The sequence below is a fragment of the Onychostoma macrolepis genome, chromosome 04, assembly GCF_012432095.1.
Source record: "Onychostoma macrolepis isolate SWU-2019 chromosome 04, ASM1243209v1, whole genome shotgun sequence".
Taxonomy (NCBI): domain Eukaryota; kingdom Metazoa; phylum Chordata; class Actinopteri; order Cypriniformes; family Cyprinidae; genus Onychostoma; species Onychostoma macrolepis.
In genome coordinates, this window is record NC_081158.1 from 15,591,318 (window position 1) to 15,614,172 (window position 22,855).

The 22,855-nt window shown below is 36.6% G+C and overlaps 2 protein-coding genes across 2 annotated transcripts; one reads left to right on the top strand and one right to left on the bottom strand.

Annotated features, from left to right (window-relative positions):
- Window positions 1–4,126: 4,126 nt before the first annotated feature.
- On the top strand, window positions 4,127–7,843 carry LOC131539625 (E3 SUMO-protein ligase ZBED1-like). The gene is made up of 3 exons (XM_058774267.1): window positions 4,127–5,026; window positions 6,703–7,304; window positions 7,393–7,843. The coding sequence occupies exons 1-3, from the start codon at window positions 4,162–4,164 to the stop codon at window positions 7,837–7,839; spliced, it is 1,914 nt and encodes a 637-aa protein (XP_058630250.1). The 5' UTR covers window positions 4,127–4,161; the 3' UTR covers window positions 7,840–7,843.
- A 3,683-nt stretch (window positions 7,844–11,526) lies between these two features.
- Window positions 11,527–17,163, bottom strand: sapcd1 (suppressor APC domain containing 1). The gene is made up of 4 exons (XM_058774268.1): window positions 16,703–17,163; window positions 14,838–14,987; window positions 11,769–11,924; window positions 11,527–11,666 (listed from the first exon to the last, which is right to left on the bottom strand). Exons 1-4 carry the CDS (start codon window positions 16,787–16,789, stop codon window positions 11,574–11,576), a joined length of 486 nt encoding a protein of 161 aa, XP_058630251.1. The 5' UTR covers window positions 16,790–17,163; the 3' UTR covers window positions 11,527–11,573.
- Window positions 17,164–22,855: the final 5,692 nt, after the last annotated feature.

The window sequence follows — 22,855 nt, forward strand, 5'->3', positions numbered from 1 at the left end:
AATTGAGAGGGAGAGGGAGAGGGAGAGGGAGAGGGAGGGAGGGAGGGAGAGAGGGAGAGGGAGAGGGAGGGAGGGAGAGAGGGAGGGAGAGGGAGAGGAGAGGAGAGGGAGAGGGAGAGGAGAGAGGGAGGGAGAGAGGGAGGGAGAGGAGAGGGAGAGGGAGAGGGAGGGAGAGAGGGAGGAGAGGGAGAGGAGAGGGAGAGGGAGAGGAGAGGAGAGGAGAGAGGAGAGGAGAGAGAGGAGAGGGAGGGAAGGCTTCAGCCTGGTACGAGCTTGGATCACTGCATTTCAAGTGCTGGTGGAATTTCAGAGCTTTTGGAGTTTTCCCTCCAATCCTGTTTTCCAGTAGTTTTAGAAAGAGTCCTTCATGCCAGATTGAATCAAAAGCTTTTTCAAAGTCAATAAAGCAAGCAAAGATTTTGGTTTTGTTTTGGTGTACGTGCTTATCAATGATAGTGTGGAGGGTATAAATGTGGTCAGATGTTCTGTGTTTGGGCAGAAATCCAATTTGACTTTTTTCCAAGATTTTGTGGGTTTTGAGAAAGTTTTGTATGTGTATGTTAATAATCGAACAGAATATTTTCCCCAGGTAGCAATTGACACAAATGCCTCTGTAATTGCTTGGCTCAAACTTGTCTCCTTGTTTAAAGATGGGTGTAATTAGGCCTTGATTCCAGGTGTCTGGAAAATATCCTACACTCAAAACAATGTTGAATAATTTGGTTATTGCAGTTTTGAATTTGTCATTTGTGTATTTGATCATTTCATTTAATATTTCATCAATGCCACATGTCTTGTTGGGTTTCAGTGCATGTAGTCTGTCTGTTAGCTCATTTACTGTGATTGAAAATCTGTACAAAACAATTGAAACAAATCCTGAAACAAATTAGAAATCCTGAAAGAACAAATTAAAGACAATCAGAATCCCCTGGATTTCCCAAAGTGTGTCCTCCATATGTTCTCATTTTGAATGGCCAATTCTTCCTTTTGTGGTCTATAGAGAGTGTTCCAATTGTTCCAAAAGTTATTGGTATTTATTGATTGCTCCATTGTTTGAAATAATTGTTCTGTATGCTCTTCCTTTTTTGCTTTTAGAGTTTGTTTGTACACTTTAAGAACTTCGTGATATTGAAGGCGGAGTACTTGGTTGTCAGGATCTCTGTTTTTTGTTTGATAGATTTCGTACTGTCATTCTAATTCTTCTACACTCATCGTCAAACCACTTTTCATTGGTGTTTTTTGGTTTTCTTTTTGATGATTTTTTCAAATTGCACATGGATGCTGGTTGGTGGAATATATCTGTAATGTCCTTTAGTGCCAGATTTATGCCTGCTTTATTTTGTGGATATGTGTTAATTATAAATTTGTCCAATATTAATTTGATAGTTTGGCTTTCTATTGTACTTTGATAGTTTTCTTTGCTGTTTTTGGTCCATTTGTAGGATTTATAGCCTTAGTGAATGAGAGGGCTGTCTGCATATTTCATTGTTTTGAGTTGGTTTTAGATAGAGTGTAATTTTACAGTGGTCTGACAGAGGTGTTTGAGGACTGACTGTGAATACTCTGAGATGCACTTGATCAATGTCTGTGATGAAATAATCTACAGTACTTTTACCAAGAAAATAATTAAAGGTATAAGAAACAAAAGAGTCTCCTTGTATGCGACCATTCTCTATATACAGGCCGAGTGATTGACAGAGCTGTAGTAGGCTTTTCCCACTTTTGTTTGTGAAGTTGTCATAATTTTTTCTGAGGTGATATGAGGGCAGAGAGTAGCAGTTGCAGCCACGAGAACAGAGATTATGTTCACTGTGCTCGCAGAAAGAGATGGAAACAGAGGAACATTTCTTACTGCACTGTGATTACTATCACAACATTAGAGCTGCATATTTCCCCAAATTCCAACAAATTAAACCAAATTTTATGGCATTACCAAATGCAGAAAAATTAAGTCACATTTTAGGGGAAAATTCCAAAATGATCACAACAGCAGCAAGATATGTATCAGCCTGTCACAAACTAAGACTATCAGCCAGTGGACAAAATTGAAGCAAGATCATTTCTTACATGTTGTACAAAGTTTTTTTTAATTTTTATTATTATTATTATTATTATTTAATTTTAATTTATTATGTCTTAAATCTAATAAATTATTTATTTATGTCAGAAAAAAAAAGCATGTACATATTTACTTAATTATTTTACAGATTTATTCTTGTTCTATGTATTACATAATTGTTTGTTCCTTATTCATGTAATGGAAAATGCTTTGGCAATACTGTGCAAGTCATGCCAATAAAGCTGATTTGAATTTGAAAGAGAGAGAGAGAGAGAGAGGGAAGAAGGGAAAGGGAGGGGGAGGGAGGGAGGCGCAGTGTGCCCAGTGTAGTCGACTTCATTAACAAATTACTCTTATGAACCGGTTCTTTTTGAGTCAAAAACACAAAGTGCAGCCTATTCACTAACAAATTGTTTTTACATTTGTTTGTGATTCAGATACTGCTTCTCGGTTTATTCAGAAGTCCTCTGAGAAATCTAATCCCATCCGGATATGTCTGAGATTCATCTTGTAATTGTCTGGTGATCCGATTCTCTGACCGCTCGCTCCACTTTCATCATGGATATAGAGGCCTTTCTGCCATATCGGACGAAACAATAACATGATCAATAAGGAGATGCCGATCACAAAAACTAATAGCAGAGTTAGGTAAAAATCTTGTATTGCAGTTTTCTCAATTATTAACATAACATAACTGATTTTAGTCGGCCCATTTTCCCAAATCATTAATTCAGTTCTCAAAACACATTTCTCAAAAAGTTTAACAATGAGTAAGTTAAACATTAGGTAGCAAAACTGATGACACCAGTAAGAATATCTGTATCCTAATAACGGAGAGAGGAGAGAGCTAAATGAATAATATACATGGGTTTTATACTTACACATTCAGTATAATTACAGTACAGTACCATGATGGAAATTTCACTCTTCTATATGTACAGTAAACTGTAGCACATGTTGCACACCTTCAAACATGTGACTGTCAAATTTTATTTGTAACCATTTTTTTATGTGTACTGCATGTTTGCAGAACTGAGAATGACTGCCTACAGATATAGCTAGTCTTGTGTCAGGAGACCAGGAAACTGCTATAGTACTGTAGCCTACACTGTTATGAAATTTGACCAAATGTGCAGAGGATGCTGAATTTACTTTTTTTTAATATTATTTTGTACTGTACTGTATTATGGTGCATACCAAGTTCATATAAAATTTCTGAATCCTAATAAGAGTTTTTTGTTAAGCGTTATTGATCTCACGAGTGTTCACTGGGCAGGAAAGTCGTCTGTGTATTTGAATTGTGTGTAAGCATTTAAGAATACCTGTAATAACTAGACTGAAAAGTCTGAAAGACAAATTTATGCTGGCTTGTCTTAAAGTCTTGTTTAAGAAACATAGTTTGGTCAGTTAGATGTTCTAGATGTTTGCTAAAGTGTTTCTAGGATATTCTGGATGGTTGCTAGGCTTTTGCTATGCAGTTGCTGGGGTGTTGCTAGACTATTGATAGATTACAGACATTCCCACCTCTGGTAATAACAGAATGTCTTGTTTAATGATACAAGCTGAGAAACATTTATAACCTCTTGAAGTTTTTTATATTGTGCATTGACTTGGTGCCATGGTGGATATTGAAATGTTATTTATTTTTCATTTTAAACAGTATAGATGATTACTTAATGGTAATGCAATATTTGTGAACACAACTGTGCAAGTCAGACAATAAATCCCCCAAAACTATGCATGCTTGCTTTGGTGTTGCCACCCCTCATAGACCCCATGCCACCCCTTTGCCACCCTAAAAATTATTTTCTAGATCCGCCTCTGTTACAGTTGTCAATAATAATAATAATAATAATAATAATAATAATATGAAAAATTATATTTTTTTATTGTGCTGCACGATTGTACTACGTATGACGGCACAATGTTGCGATTTTATTAATTAAATAAGTGCATGTGTGGATTTGCTAACACATACTTTCTGAGAACAGTTTGCCGATTTTCCGCGCCGCTAAACAAACAAACAAACAAAAAAGACCAGGCGGTCTCAGCAGTGCACGTGTGGGGTCATGTGACTATCCGGTGTGCAGACCAGAACAAAGATGGATGCGGAGGAGATCGACACTGAGCTGGTAGCCAAAAAAAAAAAATCTACCTCTGTTATATGGCGATATTTTGGCTTTAAGATTACCGACACTGAGCAGAGAGAGGTACTGTGTAACATTTGCAAAATTAAAGTTGCTACATCACGAGGCAATACGACAAATTTATATCAGCACCTGAAACAGCACAGAGAAAAATATGATGAATGCATGATGGAGAAAACCCAGATTAGTAAAGAGACAGCTGAAGGAAACAAGACACAAGCTGTTACCCGAACAAAACAAAAGATAATTACAGATGTGTTTGCGAGTCTCACGCCGTATGATAAGTCTTCGCCTAGATATAAAGAAATCACAGACTCCATCACGCACTGCTTGGCAAAAGACATGATGCCCATACACACCGTTAGTAAAGTGGGATTTCAGAAAATGATCCGCACACTGGACAAGAGGTATCAGCTGCCCTCGCGAAACTATTTCTCTCAAGTAGCGATCCCTGCGCTTTATAACTCGCGCCGTGGCGAAGTTCAAAAGGAAATGGCTAAGGTGATTTTCTTTTCAACCACTACGGACCTGTGGTCAAGCAGGACAAGTGAGCCATATATTAGTTTGACTGTGCACTTTGTCGACGAGGAGTTTGAACTTAAAAGCCGCTGCCTGCAAACATCGTACTTCCCCGACGACCACACCGGAGAGAACATAGCCTTGGGTTTGAGAGAGGCACTGGCTGCGTGGGACCTCTGTGAGGCGCGTCAGGTCGGCATCACGACAGGCAACGGCACCAACACCAACATCGTCAAAGCGGTGGAGCTTAATCAGTGGACTAGAATCCAGTGTTTTGGGCATAGACTTCATTTGGCCATTGGTAAGTTAAATTGAGTTCATCTTTTGTTATTCAGCTACAGCAAATATTTTAAACTAATGTACTTTTAAGAGCAATTAACTATGGGGTTAGAACCCAAACTTTAAGAGTGCGATTGCATAAAGAATTATACATTTTTAAATACTGCAAACTATATATCATTTTTTCGTTAACTTCTCAACTTTACATTCGTGCTGTGTTTTCGTGGATATTTGGTACTTTTTTTAACTATTTACTGCACAATTACTCAACTACCCATCAACTGGCTTATGAAAAATTTATTTTTATGAAAAAAAAATCACTTTGATGATCTATCTAAAATCTAAATTGTTTTTGAACATTGCTCTATGTGTTAGGGATAGAATACTGCCATCTGCAGGTTATTGGAAAAACTTTAGGAATTTTAGAAAGAAAGTGCAATGAATGAATGAATGAAGCATTTATATTTATATGCAATGACCACATATATGCAGCAGAAGGGACTCATGTCATTTTCACTTAATTTTTTTTTGATGCTTCAACTTCTCACAATTTTATGATATATTTTGTGAATATATATATATTTGGGATGGTGTGGTTGTGTTATGTGAGTGTGTGTGCGGTGTGCGGTGTATGTTATGTCATGTCTACCCCTTCACATTGTTGCGCAAATCTAAAAAATGCCCTGGACACGTGAGTGAGTGAACATACTTGTTGCATTTTTTTCTAGTACCAGTCCTTCATTTATGTATGAAAATTTTCAGATTTATGTCAGATTTGTTGATTTTATATGCCAATTTCTATAAAATGCGGTCACACACGTGTGTGTGTGTGTGTGTGTGTGTGTGTACTTGTTTTTCTATTCAGGTGGGGACTTAAACCTGAATACACACAGACTCATGGGGACTCGTGTCACGGTGGGGACCTCAATTTAGGTCCCCATAGGCAAACAAGCTAATAAATCACACAGAATTAAGTTTTTTGAAAATCTAAAAATGCAGAAAGTCTCCTGTAAGGGGTAGGGTTGGTGTAGGGCAATAGCACATACAGTAAGTACAGTATAAAAACCATTACGCCTATGAATGTCCCCACAAGGATAGTGAAACAAGTGTGTGTGTGTGTGTGTGTGTGTGTGTTTGTGTGTGTGTATGAGAGAGAAAGTTTGTTCCACTTTTTGTTTATGCTCTAGGACCAGGCCTTTATTTAAATGTAAAAAAATCAGATTTAAACTGGATTTACTACTTTGTTTTTTGACAAACAAAATGAAAAATGAAAAAAAAAAATCCACATTTCCCATTCATTTTCAATGAGGAAGAAAAAGTTTTTATTTTTTTTTATTTATTTTTTTATAAACACACCTTTAGAACAACCAAATCAAGTCCAGATTTTTTGTGTGTTTTTAAAAAGATTATTTAGGAAAGTCACAGAGTCTCATGCCCCTGAGATGAAGGGAATATTTTTTTTTAAATGAAGGAAAAGTCCAGTGGGGTCAGCTGGACCCCAAGGAGAGCTTAAGGGTTAATAAAACAATTTTAAATACAATGTAAAATTCTGTGTGCCACAAAAGATACTACAAGTGGCCCATTTATGCTATTAATATGGAATTGGGTATATAATCAGAATGTGAATATTAAATGTTTTGCAATGTCACTGTAGTAAGTAAATGATTTGTCTTTTTTCCACCCTCTTATCATTCACAGAAAATGCTCTGAAAGATAATGCACAATGCATTAACAGGGCTACTGGGATATGCAGGAAGATTGTGGGCCACTTCTCCCATAGTTGGAAGAAAAGAGTGGCCTTGAGGGAAGCACAACGAGAGCTCAACCTCCCAGAGCATGCCATGGTGACAGACTGCTCAACACGATGGGGTTCCACTCAGAAAATGATAGCAAGAGTCCTGGAGCAGCAGAGTGCGTTGTCCAAGGTTCTCTCCACAGACCGCAAAGTGCAACACCTACTCCCTTCGTGGCAGGACCTGGAGGTCTTGGAATCTGTAAACAAGGCACTAAGTCCACTCCAGGACTTCACGGATGCCTTATCAGGTGAACGCTATGTAAGCATATCTTGCGTGAAGCCTGCTCTGCATCTTTTGAACACCTCAGTGCTGATTAAAGATGAAGCGGACACTGACCTGACCAAATCACTGAAATCAAAAATTCTTAGCTACCTCAACAACAAATATGAAGGCACGCAGGACTTGCTAAACTTGGCCACTTTCCTAGACCCAAGGTTCCGAACACAATACATCTCTGCAGAAGTGACCGAGACCTTAAAGGAACGAGTCATCTCTGAGTTGATGGTGAGTAAAACCACAACGTTTAGTTAACTGGTAAGAATTCCATGTAACAAATTTCTAAAACATTGTGCATTTTTTTAATTTGTTTCAGGAAATTCACCAGCAGCAGACTTCAGCCCAAAGCACTGCAGAGATAGAGAATGATATTCTGGATGTGGAAAGTCCACCTGCTGCTAAAGCCAAGAAGAAAACTCTGGCCAGTTTCTTCAAGGAAACCGCATGCACAGCACCAAAAGCATCGTTGTCAACCACATTTGATCCCATGGCACAGTTTAGGGAAGCAGTGGCTGCTGAACTCAATGCTTACATTTACATGCCACGTGTAGACCATGGAGAAGATCCACTGAAATGGTGGAAGTTCCACAAAGTATACTTCCCTAGGCTATGCAAACTAGCACAGAAATATCTGGGCATACAAGCAACAAGCTCTGCATCAGAGAGAGCTTTTAGCACTAGTGGTAATATTGTATCGAATCATCGCTCCTGTCTGAAACCAGACAAAGTGGATATGCTTGTTTTTTTGGCAAAGAACCTCTGATGTGATAAGCAGAACTTTTTAGATAGAGTATTTGGAAGTACCCAAGTGAACCACAATTTTATATTCAGTTTCCTTTTCAAAAGAGTTTATACTGAGTATATGTTACATCCTGCATAAATGTCCCTGTTTGTTTGGACAAAATATTTAAAATATCTTATGTTTGTGAAAATATGTATGTTTTTATTTATTATTTTATTTTATTTAGCTATACTTTTGAGAAAATAAATTTACATTAATGCAAATGTTATTTCATTTTGTAAAAAATTTTTATTTTGAAAACATTTTCTAGTTTTACAAATACACATTTCAGCATTATCACTAACAGGTGTGTGCATTTTCCTTGATAACCAATCAAGTTGACTCATGGTACCATTTTATAATATCGCAATCGCATACCGCAATATTGACCTCAATAATCGCAATATGAAATTTTTCCAAATCGTGCAGCCTTAATTTTTTCTTACAAATATTTAATAATAATAATTTCAAAAGCACAAATTCAAAAAGTGCCACTAATACAGAAAAAAACTAATCTAAAACGGATAAATGGCTTTTTTTTTTACTACCTATGCAATGCATCTATTTAGTTAAACAGATTGCTTCTTACTGTGTTATGTTAGTATGCACAGTTGGTGAAAAGAGTTTTCGTTGGCTTAAAAGTGGGTTTAGAATGGGCTTGTGGTTTTAGAATTTTATACAAATGCATTACCACTGAAACAGCATTGCATTTGAAATAACACATTACAGTAATAAAATGCATTTTAACTATTAAAGCCTGTTACATTTGTTAGGTGCATATCAACATATCATTCATTTCTGTAGCTTTTGAATTAATAGTATGTTTTAAATACACTGTCCCTGATTTCAGTCTGTGTTTAAATATTCAAAATATCAATATCGCTTTCATTATTGCCGATGTATCGCCTTCGATAATGAACGTGATATTGCGTAGCTTGTCAGTGAACTATGGCTCTGTGTAGTAAATGCCGCTCCATCTGAAAGCACGTCATGGAGATTAACTACTAATCACAGAACTGGCTTTACTGACAAGATGCGCATGATAATCGCATTCGATTATTTGCACAGCCCTATGTGGGTCCTTTGACCATGGTTTGATTACTGTACAACAGGCATCCTCAAATCTGGCCCCGTCCTGCAGAGTTTAGCTCTAACCCTAATCAAACACACCTGAGCATGCTAATCAGTCTTCAAGATCATTAGAAAATCACAGGTAGGTGAGTTTGATCAGGGTTGGAGCTAAACTCTGCAGCAGATTGGCCCTCCAGGGAAAGATTTGAGGAACCCTGCTGTACAAGCTCCAAGCCAGATGACTGGTTGTTCTGTTGGTGCTGGAGCCAGTGAAGGGGGCAGAGCCAGAGGCAGTGGAAGAAGCAGGAAGCCAGGTGGAACCAGTGAAGTAGGCACTTGCGGCCCAATCTGCATACTATCCATCCTAAATTATGTGATATTAGTAATTTTCAATACTATATAGGGTGGATAGTATGCACATTGGGATGCAGGGGCGGTCTTGGCCACTTGGCCAGGAAGTAAGTATGGAAGACTATCCCACGTCTTAAAAACGCCGAAGCACAGTGATCTTAATGCACATATTTTGGCCATGGCTCCGGAGCGCTATTTGAGGCTTAGTGTATCCCATCATGCATCATGTTTTGGAATAAATCATGAGATTTTTGCCAAGATTTTGCAAGAGGTCACAGAAACCTAAATATTAATATAGTAATCAGATATTATTACATATCATTTGGTAGAAAAACAAAGAGTTGCATGTTTTATTTTGGTGCAAAGATGAGTGGTGGTGATATTTATTTTGTACAACATTTGCAACTGCTTTTCATCACTTAATTTGAAGCACCACAAATTAAATTGTGTCATGTTATAGGGACTACTGAACAGACATTTAGAAGCTGATTTTAAAATGCAAAGTATTTAAAATAAAAATATAGCTATGTAAATACTTGCATTTTTACAGCACAATAAGTGTGTCCCATCAGGTAATGAAAAGTTCTACAAACAATTGTCGTCTTCATCCTCACTTGGACACTTGGGCCAAATACAGGAAATATGTCATATAAGTAGTCAAGTGGTCAAGTGCAAAGACCGCAAGTGTGGGTATTTGGACAAGGGGTAGGTAGGACCAGTGGCAAAGAAGGAGGAGCTTTGAAGCTGTGTGGGACCAGAAGAGAAGGAGGAGCATGGCTACTGAAGGAAACCAATGAAGGGGGAGCGCTTGGGAACAGTTACGGACTAGCAAGTAAATTAATCCTGACAGGACCGGCAAAGGCAAACACGCCTCAGAGGTGGGAGCATGAATTAGACTCTACTCCAGGAAGAGTAGATAAAGCTCAAAATAAATAGGGCTACAGGTTCTAGCTCTGGGACAACCTTCTCCATCAGTGGAGGGTCCATGGGCATAGGCTCTGGCTATTGCAAAGCCACTTGTATTAATTTAGATTTAACACACTCATAATCTTGTAAAGACCACCAACTGAACAGATATTATATTATTAGCAGTGTTTTGTCAACATATTAAATGAGGGGGTAAATGTTTATATTGCTTGTCATTATATTATGTATTTGGAAAATATAAATGTATTTTTTAAAATTTAAATGCACTGCACTGAAATTGTCACAATTAGAGTTAGCTTCGTTTTCATGGACTATTTTTTTTGTATTCCTTATTTTCATGTGATCAGAACACAATCAACAACTATGGAAACAAATGAATGTTTCCTTCCTGCTTCTTATGTTGTGTACCTATTTCTTGTTGGGTTCTTCATTATCCTGTGTATATATGCCCTAACATTCCTCTTTGTATGGTGGTGTCTTTACATATGTGAAGCTGTTATGTTAAATTTTCAGCCAGTTTGAAGTATCTGCAAGATCTGATCCACCCAGAGGACCAGATCTCCGTGTCTGGTCAGATCCCCCTGACTGTGGAAATGCCTATTCTCCACGTTAGAGGGCCTGTCCATCCAGAGGACATCCCAGCACAAACACCTACGGATTCAGATTCAGAACAGCTTCACGTATGTAAAGACAATGCCAAACAAAGACTAGTCTAAGTGCATTTATACACAAGATAATGAGGAACTCAACAAAAAACAGGTGCACAACATAATCAATAACAACTGTAACAGTTAAAAGCAAAGTAGTGATCGGAACACAAGAAACACGAAGGACACACATAAAAACAAGAAATACAAACTAGTAGTCCAGAAAAACTAAACCAAAACTAAATCTGATTGTGACATTTTCAGTGCAGCTGGTTTAAGTTTTTTTAAATATATTTATATTTTTCAAATACATAATAACAATGACAAGCAATATAAACATTTACCCCCTCTTTATATGTTTATATGTAAATCAAAACTAATACAAGTGATTTTGCAATACTAATTTTAGCCATAATATAGAATCTTCATTGTCCAATTATACTTGAATTATACTTCAAAACCTGTTTTGTATAAATGTAGGTATTTGAATCACTACTAACAAGTCAGATAAACAAATATTTTAAGAAGAAAAAATATTAAACATTATATCTGTAATTCTCTTTCAGTTAAATAATGGAAGACAGGGTGGACTGGGTGTATACCAGAGCTTAAATAAATTTTAACATTCAGTCTTTTCAAAGCATTTTTAACTATTTACAATGCACTGCGTGATCTGAATGAAACCCTTTTGTAATTAAAGTTGAAAATGTGTGGATGTCATCAATCAGGTGTGTTGTAAGACACCAGCTGCTGAAGAAGTTGTGCCTTCTCATGCTCCAACATGGAAATCTGTTGATTCTTCTGATTCACTTCCTGTATATGAAATCCACACAGTGCTCGTTATGTTAATAATAAATAGGACTGCACAACAGAAACAAAAACAATAAGAATACTATTATTATTACTGATCATCACCTCGACCAATGTGGCATTGCTCCACCGGAGGTCCCAGTCCGATCCACCACTCTCCTCTGGGGCCAGATTGTTCCAGACACAGGAGTCACTCATCAGATTACCCAGACTGCCATTCACACGCTGCATACAAGACCGCATAGCGCAGGACCACCTGCCCTGTAAGGTACAGGTAATTTATAAATTTCTTGGGACAAAAATGTAAAAGAAATAAATAAAATAAAGTACAGATAGGAAAGCCAATGTTTCACCAGCTAAACCAATGAGACACATGTAACAACATATTGAACAAACTGTACCTCCATTCCTCATATCCTCACTTTGAAAAGTCTGTACAAGTACACCAAGTTTACTTAATCCTGCTCTTGTAGACCAACCTTTCTTCAGACTTTTGGGGACACTTAATTTCTAGCAATTATCGTCGATTTGATTGCACAGATATTATTTAAACTTAACTGAGCTAGACAATGACATCTCTGAATTTCAGTAATGAAATGCCTTTAACTGAAGATTGAGTGTTTAATCTTATCATTATACATTACTGACACTCTATCCTCCAATTTGATACTGTTAAGTGCTTTGACACAATCTGTATTGTTAAAAGCGCTATATAAATAAAGATGACTTGACTTGACTTTAGCTAGAGTATAACCTTAATCAAACACACGTGACCAAGCTTACCAAGGACTTCAGGATCGAAAGGGATAGTTTTCAAAAATGAAAATTCTGTCATTAATTATTCACCCTCATGTCATTCCAAACCCGTAAGACCTTTGTTTAACTTCGTAACAAAAATCCAAGAGCTTTCTGACCCTGCATAGACAGCAACAGAACTGAAACGTTCAAGGCCTAGAAAGACAGTAAGGACATCATTAAAATAGTCCATGTGATATCAGCGGGTCAACCTTAATGTTATGAAGCTACAAGAATACTGCTGCTGATGCAGGAGCCGGTGTTCTGACGTAGAACCAGGATGCGCTGTGCCTTGTTTTCAATCAATCTTGTTTGTGCTTTTTGCACAAAATGTATTATTGTAGCTTCATAACATGGACTATTTTATCAATGTCCTGACTATGTTTCTGGGCCTTCAGTTGTGTTGCTGTCTATGCAGGGTCAGAAAACTCTGATTTCATCAAAAATATCTTAATTTGTGTACCAAAGATGAGTTTACAGAAGGTCTTAGAAGGTCTGGAACAACATGAGGGTGAGTAATTAATGACAGCATTTTCATTTTTGGGTTTGGCATTTAATGGGATAGTTGACCCAAAAATGAAAATTCTGTTTTCATTTACTCACCCTCAAGTTGTTCCAAGTTTCTTTCCTCTGGTGAACATAAAAGAAGATATTTTGAAGAATGTTGGTATGCACCGACTTTCATTTTTTCATATTATGGAAATCAATAGGGACCAGCAACTGTTAGGTTACCAACATTCTTCAAAATAACTTATTTTGTGTTCAGCAGAAGAAAGAAATTCATACAGGTTTGGAACAACTTGGTGGTGAGTAGATGATAACAGAATTTTACCATTTTTGGCTCATATATAACTTAGTTTCAACAAGGAATTTCAGAAATAATTTTGATACCTGTGCTACCAAGTTAGGATGATCAATGACAAACATGGATGACAAACAGATGAAGGTAGGATCAGTCCTCTCTGGTCGTCGTCATAATGACACCATTATTTTGGCGAAATACATTTTACTTCATTGATAGCCAATGTTAGTATAAATAAAGTTTCTCAAGCAAAATTGCACACAAAAAAAAAAAAATCCTTATTTCATAGTAGATTTCAGTTACTAGTTATATTTTTGGAGGGCTCTGGTTTAGGTTAAGGGTTAGTACAGTCCCTTATGAAACAAAAATATATAGGAATATACTGCAACATATAATGCAATATATTACATAATACATTTCCATATATTGGAAACTAGTGCTTATATTTTTCAATATACAGCAATATATGCATTGACAATATATGGCTATATATTGATACATACAAATAAATTTAGAAATAAAGAAATAAATATTAATTGTTTGATCCTTTATTAAATATATATTGCACATAGATGCACCCATATAAATGTAAATGTATGTACACGCATATACACACTCACTGAATGAGTAACAGAAGATTTCTAATTCCCAGCATGCTTTGCTTCTGAAAGTACAAATGTTAAAATTAAGTGTTATTTCATGTGTTTTTGCTCAATGTTAATGTAGGGGAGATCTGTTAGTGTTTAATGTTGTATTATATTGAAATTTGTAAAAAATAAATTGAAAATTGTAAAAGTGTTTCTGGTATGTGTAAGTTTGTGGGGTCACCATTGTGCAGAAGAGTAGAGCCCGTGGTTAGGGTGACGACTGGACAAACGCCATTAGATCATAGTTACTTTATTTAAAAAGTAATGGCTGTGCATTTTCAGTCTGTTCACTTGAGTGTTTATTATGAGTAGATGTGCTTATGTTATTGTAAAATAGCTGTATTTCAAAATATAAAGCATGTATCATAAATGATAAATATAAGAAATATATAGCCTATTTCCATATATATATACTGCATGAGTAAATATATGTTTAATATATTTTACACGTGCAGTACCATATCTTATCTATATATTATAAAGTGTATTACTGAATATAAAATTACATATGTTATGATATATAAGTAAATATATTGTCACATATTTTTCAATATATGAAAAGCGGCAATTCCTTATGTATTATTCAATATATATTAATGTATTTACACAATATATTATTCTGTATAATTTCTAATATATCGTTATGTCGTTTAATATATTGATCATTCATATATTAGGAAATATATTAGGTAGCCTGTTTTAACATTGGTTATAGGCCAGTGGTTTTCATTATAGGCACCTACAGCACTGTACATTTGTATGTGTGCCTTATTTATCAGCTCATTGGGAGATGAAAGGTTTTGAATTAAGTTAAAATGTGCAGGTATTGAATTAAAGTCTGCAGGAACAGGCCTCCTTATACTTCAGTTGTATACTCTTGCTTTTATGTGACAGCAGCATCACTCAGGTGTGTTTTGTGAAGGTACATACCTCTCCATCCAAGTCTCCTGTGCTGAAGCTAACTTGCCTTTTTAAATTCAGCTTCAGGCGATTCTGGTACCACAGCTGTGTTTGTTCCACAACCTGTAGTCCAGCCCACAGGAGGTCTTTTTGTCTTTCCAGGTCTCTACGTCTCTTTAGCTAAAAGAAGCATACATTTATCATAAACATTAAAGCCCCACACTACATATTAATTTTAAGTGTTTTGGCACATTACAAATGTCAGAATTAAGCATTACGACTGGAGCATATAGTGATATACAGATTAATCATCTGATATCTCATTTTGAGATTACTGGCATTGGTTGATAACTCGTTTGGCCGATTAACCGAAGTGTTGCTCCCCCTATAGAAAATATGCAAATAACTATTGTGTAAAAAAAATGTTTTGATGAGCAAAAAAATCTTATTTGTCTCATTTACTATGCTATTGGAGATCAGCCACCCAAAATGCCTTGGCAATCATTGCATCCCAAATGACGCACTATACACTATGCATTTATACACTATGTACTCAGCATGCAGTGTATGAATTACACTATTGTGCAAAAGTCTTAGGCCATTATTATTTTCATCACCAACAACAACAACAAAAATGGTTTTAAGCCAGTTATTTCTAACTTTTGCTTTAGTGCGTCAGTAGGAAATATCAGTTTACATTTCCAAGCATGGCTTTTGCCATTAATTGTAATAATCCAGTGAGATTATTTGTATGCACAAGGAGTCTGACAACAGCCAGTGCTCCACTCAGAAATGTGATCTCCCACCGTCGAGTCCATCTGGAATGGCATGAAGAAACTGAGACAGACTAAATCCAGAAGAACTGTGGCAACGACTCAAGACACTTAAAGAAACCTACCTGCAGAGCTACCTGTAAAATTATGCGCAAGTGGACAAAAGCTTGTTTTACATGCAAAGGGTGATCACACCAAATGTAGAGTTGATTTAGTTAATAGAAGTTAATTGATAAATAACATTTATGACATTTTTGAAAGAATCTTTACTTTACAGCATTTTTACACAAGCGTCTAAAACTTTCACAGTACTGCAGCTTTGCAGGTAGGTTTCTTAAAGTGTTTTGGAGATGTTGCCACAGTTCTTCTGGATGTAATCTGTCTTAGTTTCTTCTGTTTCTTCATGTCATTCCAGATGGACTTGATAATGTCCGTGAGATCAGTGTGGAGCACGCTATCTGTTGTCAAACTCCTTGTGCATACAAAATCTCTGGATTATGACAATTAATGGCAAAAGGAATGATATAGCAAAAGATAGAAATAACTGACTTAAACTTTTTTTTTTTTTTTTTTGGTGAAAATAATAATGGCCTAAGACTTTTCGCACAGCACAGTAGTGTATATAAGATTATTTTGTCATTCATAGTCTGATAGCCCTCCCTCCACTATGTAATTAATGGCTCTTTCAGTGTGAACACACTACTTGCACTATTTATACTACAAAACGGCACTGAATAGTGCACAAGTACATGATTTGGGACTCATTTATTACTTTAGCAATGCCCTAGCAGCCAGAAGACCTCCGCAACCATCTAGCACTTGCCTAGCAACAACTGACAAATGCCTTGGCAAGCATTTAAACTACATAAGGCCTACATACTAAAACATTTTCTCCTCATTCTGTCTAAACCATCTAATCATCAAGCCAAAGTATGCTCAACTAGATAAATATTAAACCAAACTTTAAGATTCTTTTTTTATTATTATTATTTGAGGCATGTACTCACAAATACTACTTTTAAGTTTCATCACTATGGACAAAACTGTCCTGTTTCCAAATTGTCCCATCCCATGTGAGGAACATTTTTCCTCCAAAATTACACACAGTAGACAATCTCTTACCCAGTGAAAGCAGTGCAGTGCGTCAGGGCTGTAGAGGCTGTTCTGGAGAGGAATGATGAGGACGGTGTAATAGCCATCACATGCCATGTGTACAAACGCTGGCACCAAACTCAAGACATAACACAAAATGAATAATCAGGACAGAGAAGGCAAGAAACAAAGAAATATGAAGCCTTGTGAGAATGAGCAAGAGAGGGAGGGACGGAGGGAAGGACGGATGGAAGGAATGTAAATAGATTCTCAAATTTCTATAAAAGCTGATGATGAACAGCATCGGTAGTTATGATGGCTGAATTACTTACACCGCAAAACCAGAACTCTAAACATGCACCTAAAGATGATAACAGAGATAAGATTTTGTGATCGTAAGACATTATTCCGTTAAGCAAGCTGTCAATAAGAAACCCTGAGCTGTCAGTTGAAACTGGAACCACCCGATTTCGTCTTTGCCATCATTTTGAGTTTTCTGTTCCAACATGTTAGGGAATGTGACTGAACCTGGACTGAAATAATAAGAGGTGTGTTAACACAACCATTTGAAAATAAACCAATAATATGTCAGATGTTAAAGCAGGGGTGTTTCCAGAACTTGAACATTTGGGGCCACATTTATAAAGAAACCAAATTTATAAAGAAATCCAACAGCTGAAAATGCTGTTCATTTCACAATGGTTGCATAGGACTTGATACAGAAAAACATGACTCAAGTTATGTTCAGTTAGTTCAAAATATACTATATTATTAGGAGCATTACTCCTCATGCAGCTTTAAATGTCAACACAAAACAGACCTCTTTTTAAGTCTTGGCACATTTGAGGCTGCTGTGTGACGCGGCAGACAGCTTGTTCAGTACAGTTCCCTTCACAGAGCAGGGCTTTGCCGAAAATACGGTTGTGAGTCCTGAAAGTTTATGGGTGTGAGTTGATTATAGAATGCAGTTGTCAATTCTGTAAATAACTAAATTGTGTATGAATGCAACACAATTGACAACAATATCACATACCTTAATTTGGTCAAAGGTCACGTCAATATATGCCATGCAAACAGTTTTACTTTATCTAAATGGTTTGGGCCATAAGAACAATTGTGCAGTTCACCCAAAAATTTACTTTTACATTACTTTTACTTTTACATCATTTACCTGAGGCTCTAGAGTCAATAGACATAACATAACATTTAAGTTCAGGTGACTGGCCTTGAGCAAAGATGGCAGATTTCAAATGAGTCCTGCTGGGGTTTGAGCAAATTAACTGCCTTAGATATGAGTATTCAACCACTTTTGCTGTTAGCTGAGCAAGATACTTGTAGGATAATATGAGAAATTAAAAATTTCAAATGACCAATTAATTTGCAGAATAATTCACTGTTCGAACACAATCAAACACAGCACACTTAGGACATCTGCTGGTCACACATGCTATGGTAAGACTTAAATAGGCAACAATCACACAGTTACTCATCCAGAGTAAGGAAAAGGGCTGGGAAAATCACTTTCACCCTGGAATCACCCCTCACATCCAGGTCACTTCCATGAACTGTTGTTGCCTGGTCGCTAATACAGAGTACTGAGCACCAGAACAGCTAGGCACAAGAAAAGTTTCTTTCCTTAGGCCATCTACCTCATGAGCAGTTAAAAGCAATAGCAAAAGCACTGTGCAATAAAAATGTGCAATATACTGTCCCTGCAAATGCCCAACATTTATACTTACATTTATTTGAAGTATAGCATACCTTTTACTCACATTCCCTTGTATATAACATACAGTGCCCTCCACTAATATTGGCACCCTTGGTAAATATGAGCAAAGGTGGCTGTGAAAATAAATCTGCATTGTTTATCCTTTTAATCTTTCATTAAAAAAATTCACAATTATTGGCACCCAATTATTGAAATGTCCTTTTCCCAAGATAGCAGCCCTTTTTTTCTCCTATAATGCCTGATGAGTTAGGAGAACACCTGGCAAGAGATCAGAGACCATTCCTTCATGCAGAATCTCTCCAGATCCTTCAGATTCACAGCTCCATGTTGGTGCTTCTCCTCTTTAGTTCACCCCACTAATTTTCTATAGGGTTCAGGTCAGAGGACTGGGACAGCCATGGCAAAAGCTTCATTTAGTGCTCAGTGACCCAATTTTGATTGATTTTAATGTTTGTTTTGGATTATTGTCCTGATGGAAGATCCAACCACAGTCCATTATAAGATTTCTAACAGAGGCAGTCAGGTTTTGATTTTTTTAATGTTGATATTTGAGAGAATCCATGATGACATGCATCTGAACAAGATGTCCAGGACCTCCGGCAGAAAAACAGGCCAACAACATTAAAGATCCAGCATTTAACCGTGGGCATGGGGTACTTTTTATCCCTGTTTGTACTAAACCCATCTGGTGGGTTTGCTGCCAAAAAGTTATTTTTTTAGTTTCATCTGACCATAAGCCAGTGTCATTTGAAGTTCCAGTCGTGTCTGACAACTGAATTTGCTGGATTTTGTTTTTGGATGAGCGAGGAGAATTTTTCTTGAAACCCTCCTGAACAAGATGTGGTGATGTAGGGGCTCTTTGATATATTTTTTAAGCTTTCTGACTCCAAGACTCAACTAATGCAATTCTCCAGCTGTGATACTTGGAGAGAACCATGGTCAGAGCCATTATCCACAAATGGAGAAAACTTGGAACAGTGGTGAATCTTCCAAGGAGTGGCCGGCCTACCAAAATTACTCCAAGAGCACAAAGACGACTCATCCAGGAGGTCATAAAAGAACCCAGAACAACATCTAAAGAACTACAGGCCTCACTTGCCTCAATTAAAGTCAGTGTTCATGATTCAACAATAAGAAAGAGACTGGGCAAAAACAGCATCCATGGGAGAGTTCCAAGGCAAAAGCCATTGCTGACCAAAAAGAACACAAAGGCTCGTCTCATCTTGATTATCTAGATTTAGGGGGCAAGCACTTTTTCACACAGGGCCATGTGGGTTTGGATTTTGTTTTCCTTTCATAATAAAAAACTTAATTTAAAAACTGCATGTTGTGTTTACTTGTGTTATCTTTGATTAATATTTAAATTTGTTTGATGATCTGAAACATTAAAGTGTGACAAACATGCAAAAAAATCAGGAAGGGGGCCAACACTTTTTCACACCACTGTATTTTACTCATAAGAATTTCCAGGGGTGCCAGCATGCATTGGAGAAAAACATTTATTTTATCATGAGATTTTCTCCCCACTTTCAATTGCTTTACTTCAATGATAGGTTAGAATTTTGTGAATTTTTGAATGAAAGATCAAAAGGATAAACAAGGCAGATTTATTTTCACAGCCGCCTTTGCTCAGATTTACCAAGGGTGCCAATATTAGCGGAAGGCACTGTATGTATTCTGTACATACATATTTTGTGCATTGTCTTTTTTGTCTATTGTTTACAGTATATCCCAATCCTCAAGCAGAAGGAGCTGGTTGCAAAGTTTTGAATAATATTCATTCATTTACAGGAATTACGAATACCACCGTATTCATTCACTTGGCTAGAGGAGAACTGTCTGTATGGATTTATTTATATAATATAAAGCATTATATAAATAAATGTGACATGACTTAGAACCTGTATTTTTCAGAGTTAAAAAGTATTCACAAAGTAGTATTATAAAGTTGTTTATCTACAGTCAAGCAACTCTTAAAGCTGCTTGATTTAAAAAATGGTTACTGTGTTTAGGTTAGTAATGACACTGCTCATAGTTATTTACATAGACACAACTTAGGAGAGTAACTAGTGTTGGCTTCCATGAATGCAGTGTTTACACGTCAAGTAAAAATACATATTCAGAACTTATTCAGGTACCCTATGTGTCACAGCTCACGGGGAGCACGGGAACCGGGAACCAAGAGACGAGGAATTAACAACACGGGAGTTTAATATTCAGACAGGAACACAGATCACAGGTAGGGTAGACACTTAAAGACCAACCAACACTAACTGAAAGGACTGGGGCTTATAAAGACAAGACAATCAAGGAACTAAGGAGACACACCTGGAATCAAATTAAACAATCAAAGGGAGACAGAAACTGGGTCACAGGGCACACATGGGGAGCAAAACACACACAAGACAGTCCAGGGGCGTGACACTATGTGTTTTCTTGTTTTGAATTTTATGCATTGAGTGGGTGAACCTAATTAATTTTACTCATAGCCTAGGCTATATCCCAACAAACACAGAACGTTCCCATTTGGTTCCCAGTTGGTTATTTTTTGGGAACCAAATAAGAACGTTCTAGGAACGTTCCCTGTTGGTCATTTTTTTAATAACCTAAGGAGAACGTTCCCAGCAGGTAATTTTTTGGTTTAATTTTATAACCTAAAAAGAACGTTCTCAGAACGTTCCCTGCAGGTTATTTTCAAGTTTTATTTTTATAACCTAAAGAGAATGTTCCCGTAACGTTCCCTGAAGGTTATTTTTAGATTTTATTTTATAACCTAGAGAGAACGTTCCCAGAACGTTCCCTACAGGTTATTTTTAGTTATCATAACCATGTAAACTAATTAAAACTTTGCAGATTTTTTCTGATTATTCTAATGCTGAAATGTGTATTTTTTTTTAATCATAAACAAACTATTTTTGCAGAATTTCATGTCTGAAATAAGCTTTTAATAAAGTGTAGACATCAAAGTAGTCAAATCGCATTATAATGATAATATAATTCCAATTTTATAGCTGAAATTAAGCCGAGGTTAAGCATAGTCTGAAATCATACCATAAACACTGGGTTTGTTTGTATGTTTCTTTACAGCACGCCTCTGATCTGCACGCGCGTCCAGCACGCGCTTCTCCAGCACGCGCTTTTCTCCTGTGTTCCATATAAAGCCGCGCACTCGCATTTAAAAATTAACGGTAATTTTGTTTTACTGACTGACTAACACTCGTTTATTGATCTCTTTATTGAATAATTACTTATAATTAATAAATATTCGAGAGTAAATATTGTGATTTCAGGGAGATTTGACAAGTAATTGAAGAGAACATGATAATAACCAAGTTTTTGTTAACGGACCATCGTTAATTCAGTGGTAAGAAATGAATGTAATATTAAAGTCAAATAAATCTTATTCATTTTTAATGTCTAGATAAAATTCGCATTCTTAAAACCCAATATTTTGTTGAAGTCATTGTTATTTGGTGCTTAAGAAACGTAAGATCTGGGTTATTATATGGTACATGTTAGTTATAATAAAGAAATCTTATATTAACGGATAATTCAATCTCATTCAATGCTCCTTATGATGGTTAAATATGCTCTGATTATCTTTAAATGATTAAACAATAGTTTGAAACAAGACATATGGTTTGTAGTACGGATTATTGAAGTCCATACAGTATCTGTCCGTCTTCCATGCCTCTTATAAGTTACTCTACTCGGGACGGGAGTGCTGGATGATTACTGACAGCAGCGGTATCGGAGTAAAGAGGTTAGGAGAACGTTCTGGGAACCTTAAGAGAACTTTCTGGGAACTTTCTAAGAACGTAAATAGAACGTTCCCTTTAGGTTCCCGGAACGTTCCCCTAACCTAAAGGGAACGTTCTATTTACGTTAAGAAAACTTTCCTGGCTACCCAAAAGGGAACGTTCCGAACGTTCTGGGAACCAAAAACTAACGTTCCCAGAACGTTCTGGGAACCAAAAATTGTTAGCTGGGATATTTTGTTAAATATGTTGCTGAACATATTTGTGATCGATATTTGATGAATGAATGAATGTCTTTATATTTTCTAGTACAGATAACGTTACAGGATAATTTTTTATCCATGCATACAGGAGTGCATGATCATATCAGACATAGTCTTTTTTTTCTCCTCAGAACTGGACTTCATAACTCGCAATTGCGAGTTTATATCTCACAATTCTGAGAGAAAAAAGTCAGAATTGCGAATTTATATGACGCAAAAGACGCGAAATTGTGAGATAAATTGTGGCAATTACCTTTTTTTTTATTTTTTCAGAAACAGGCTTCTATACTAGAAAACAATAACCGACTAGGGGAAAAGGAATAGAAAAGCTGTCAGATTTGTGATCTAGAAAAATAAACATTACAGGTTTACAACTTAAAATGAACAACGCCTGTTCTGTTTTCTCTGTATGCATGTTTCCTAAACAAAAGCA

Excerpts from the sequence above, each read along its gene's own strand:
- LOC131539625 (XM_058774267.1), top strand. The coding sequence starts at position 4,162 with ATGGATGCGGAGGAGATCGACACTGAGCTGGTAGCCAAAAAAAAAAAA. Across the intron at positions 5,027-6,702 it reads TAGACTTCATTTGGCCATTG|AAAATGCTCTGAAAGATAAT; the intron begins GTAAGTTAAATT and ends TATCATTCACAG. Across the intron at positions 7,305-7,392 it reads GAGTCATCTCTGAGTTGATG|GAAATTCACCAGCAGCAGAC; the intron begins GTGAGTAAAACC and ends AATTTGTTTCAG.
- sapcd1 (XM_058774268.1), bottom strand. The coding sequence starts at position 16,789 with ATGGCATGTGATGGCTATTACACCGTCCTCATCATTCCTCTCCAGAAC. Across the intron at positions 14,988-16,702 it reads CACTGCACTGCTTTCACTGG|CTAAAGAGACGTAGAGACCT; the intron begins GTAAGAGATTGT and ends TGCTTCTTTTAG. Across the intron at positions 11,667-11,768 it reads GCAATGCCACATTGGTCGAG|GAAGTGAATCAGAAGAATCA; the intron begins GTGATGATCAGT and ends TTTCATATACAG.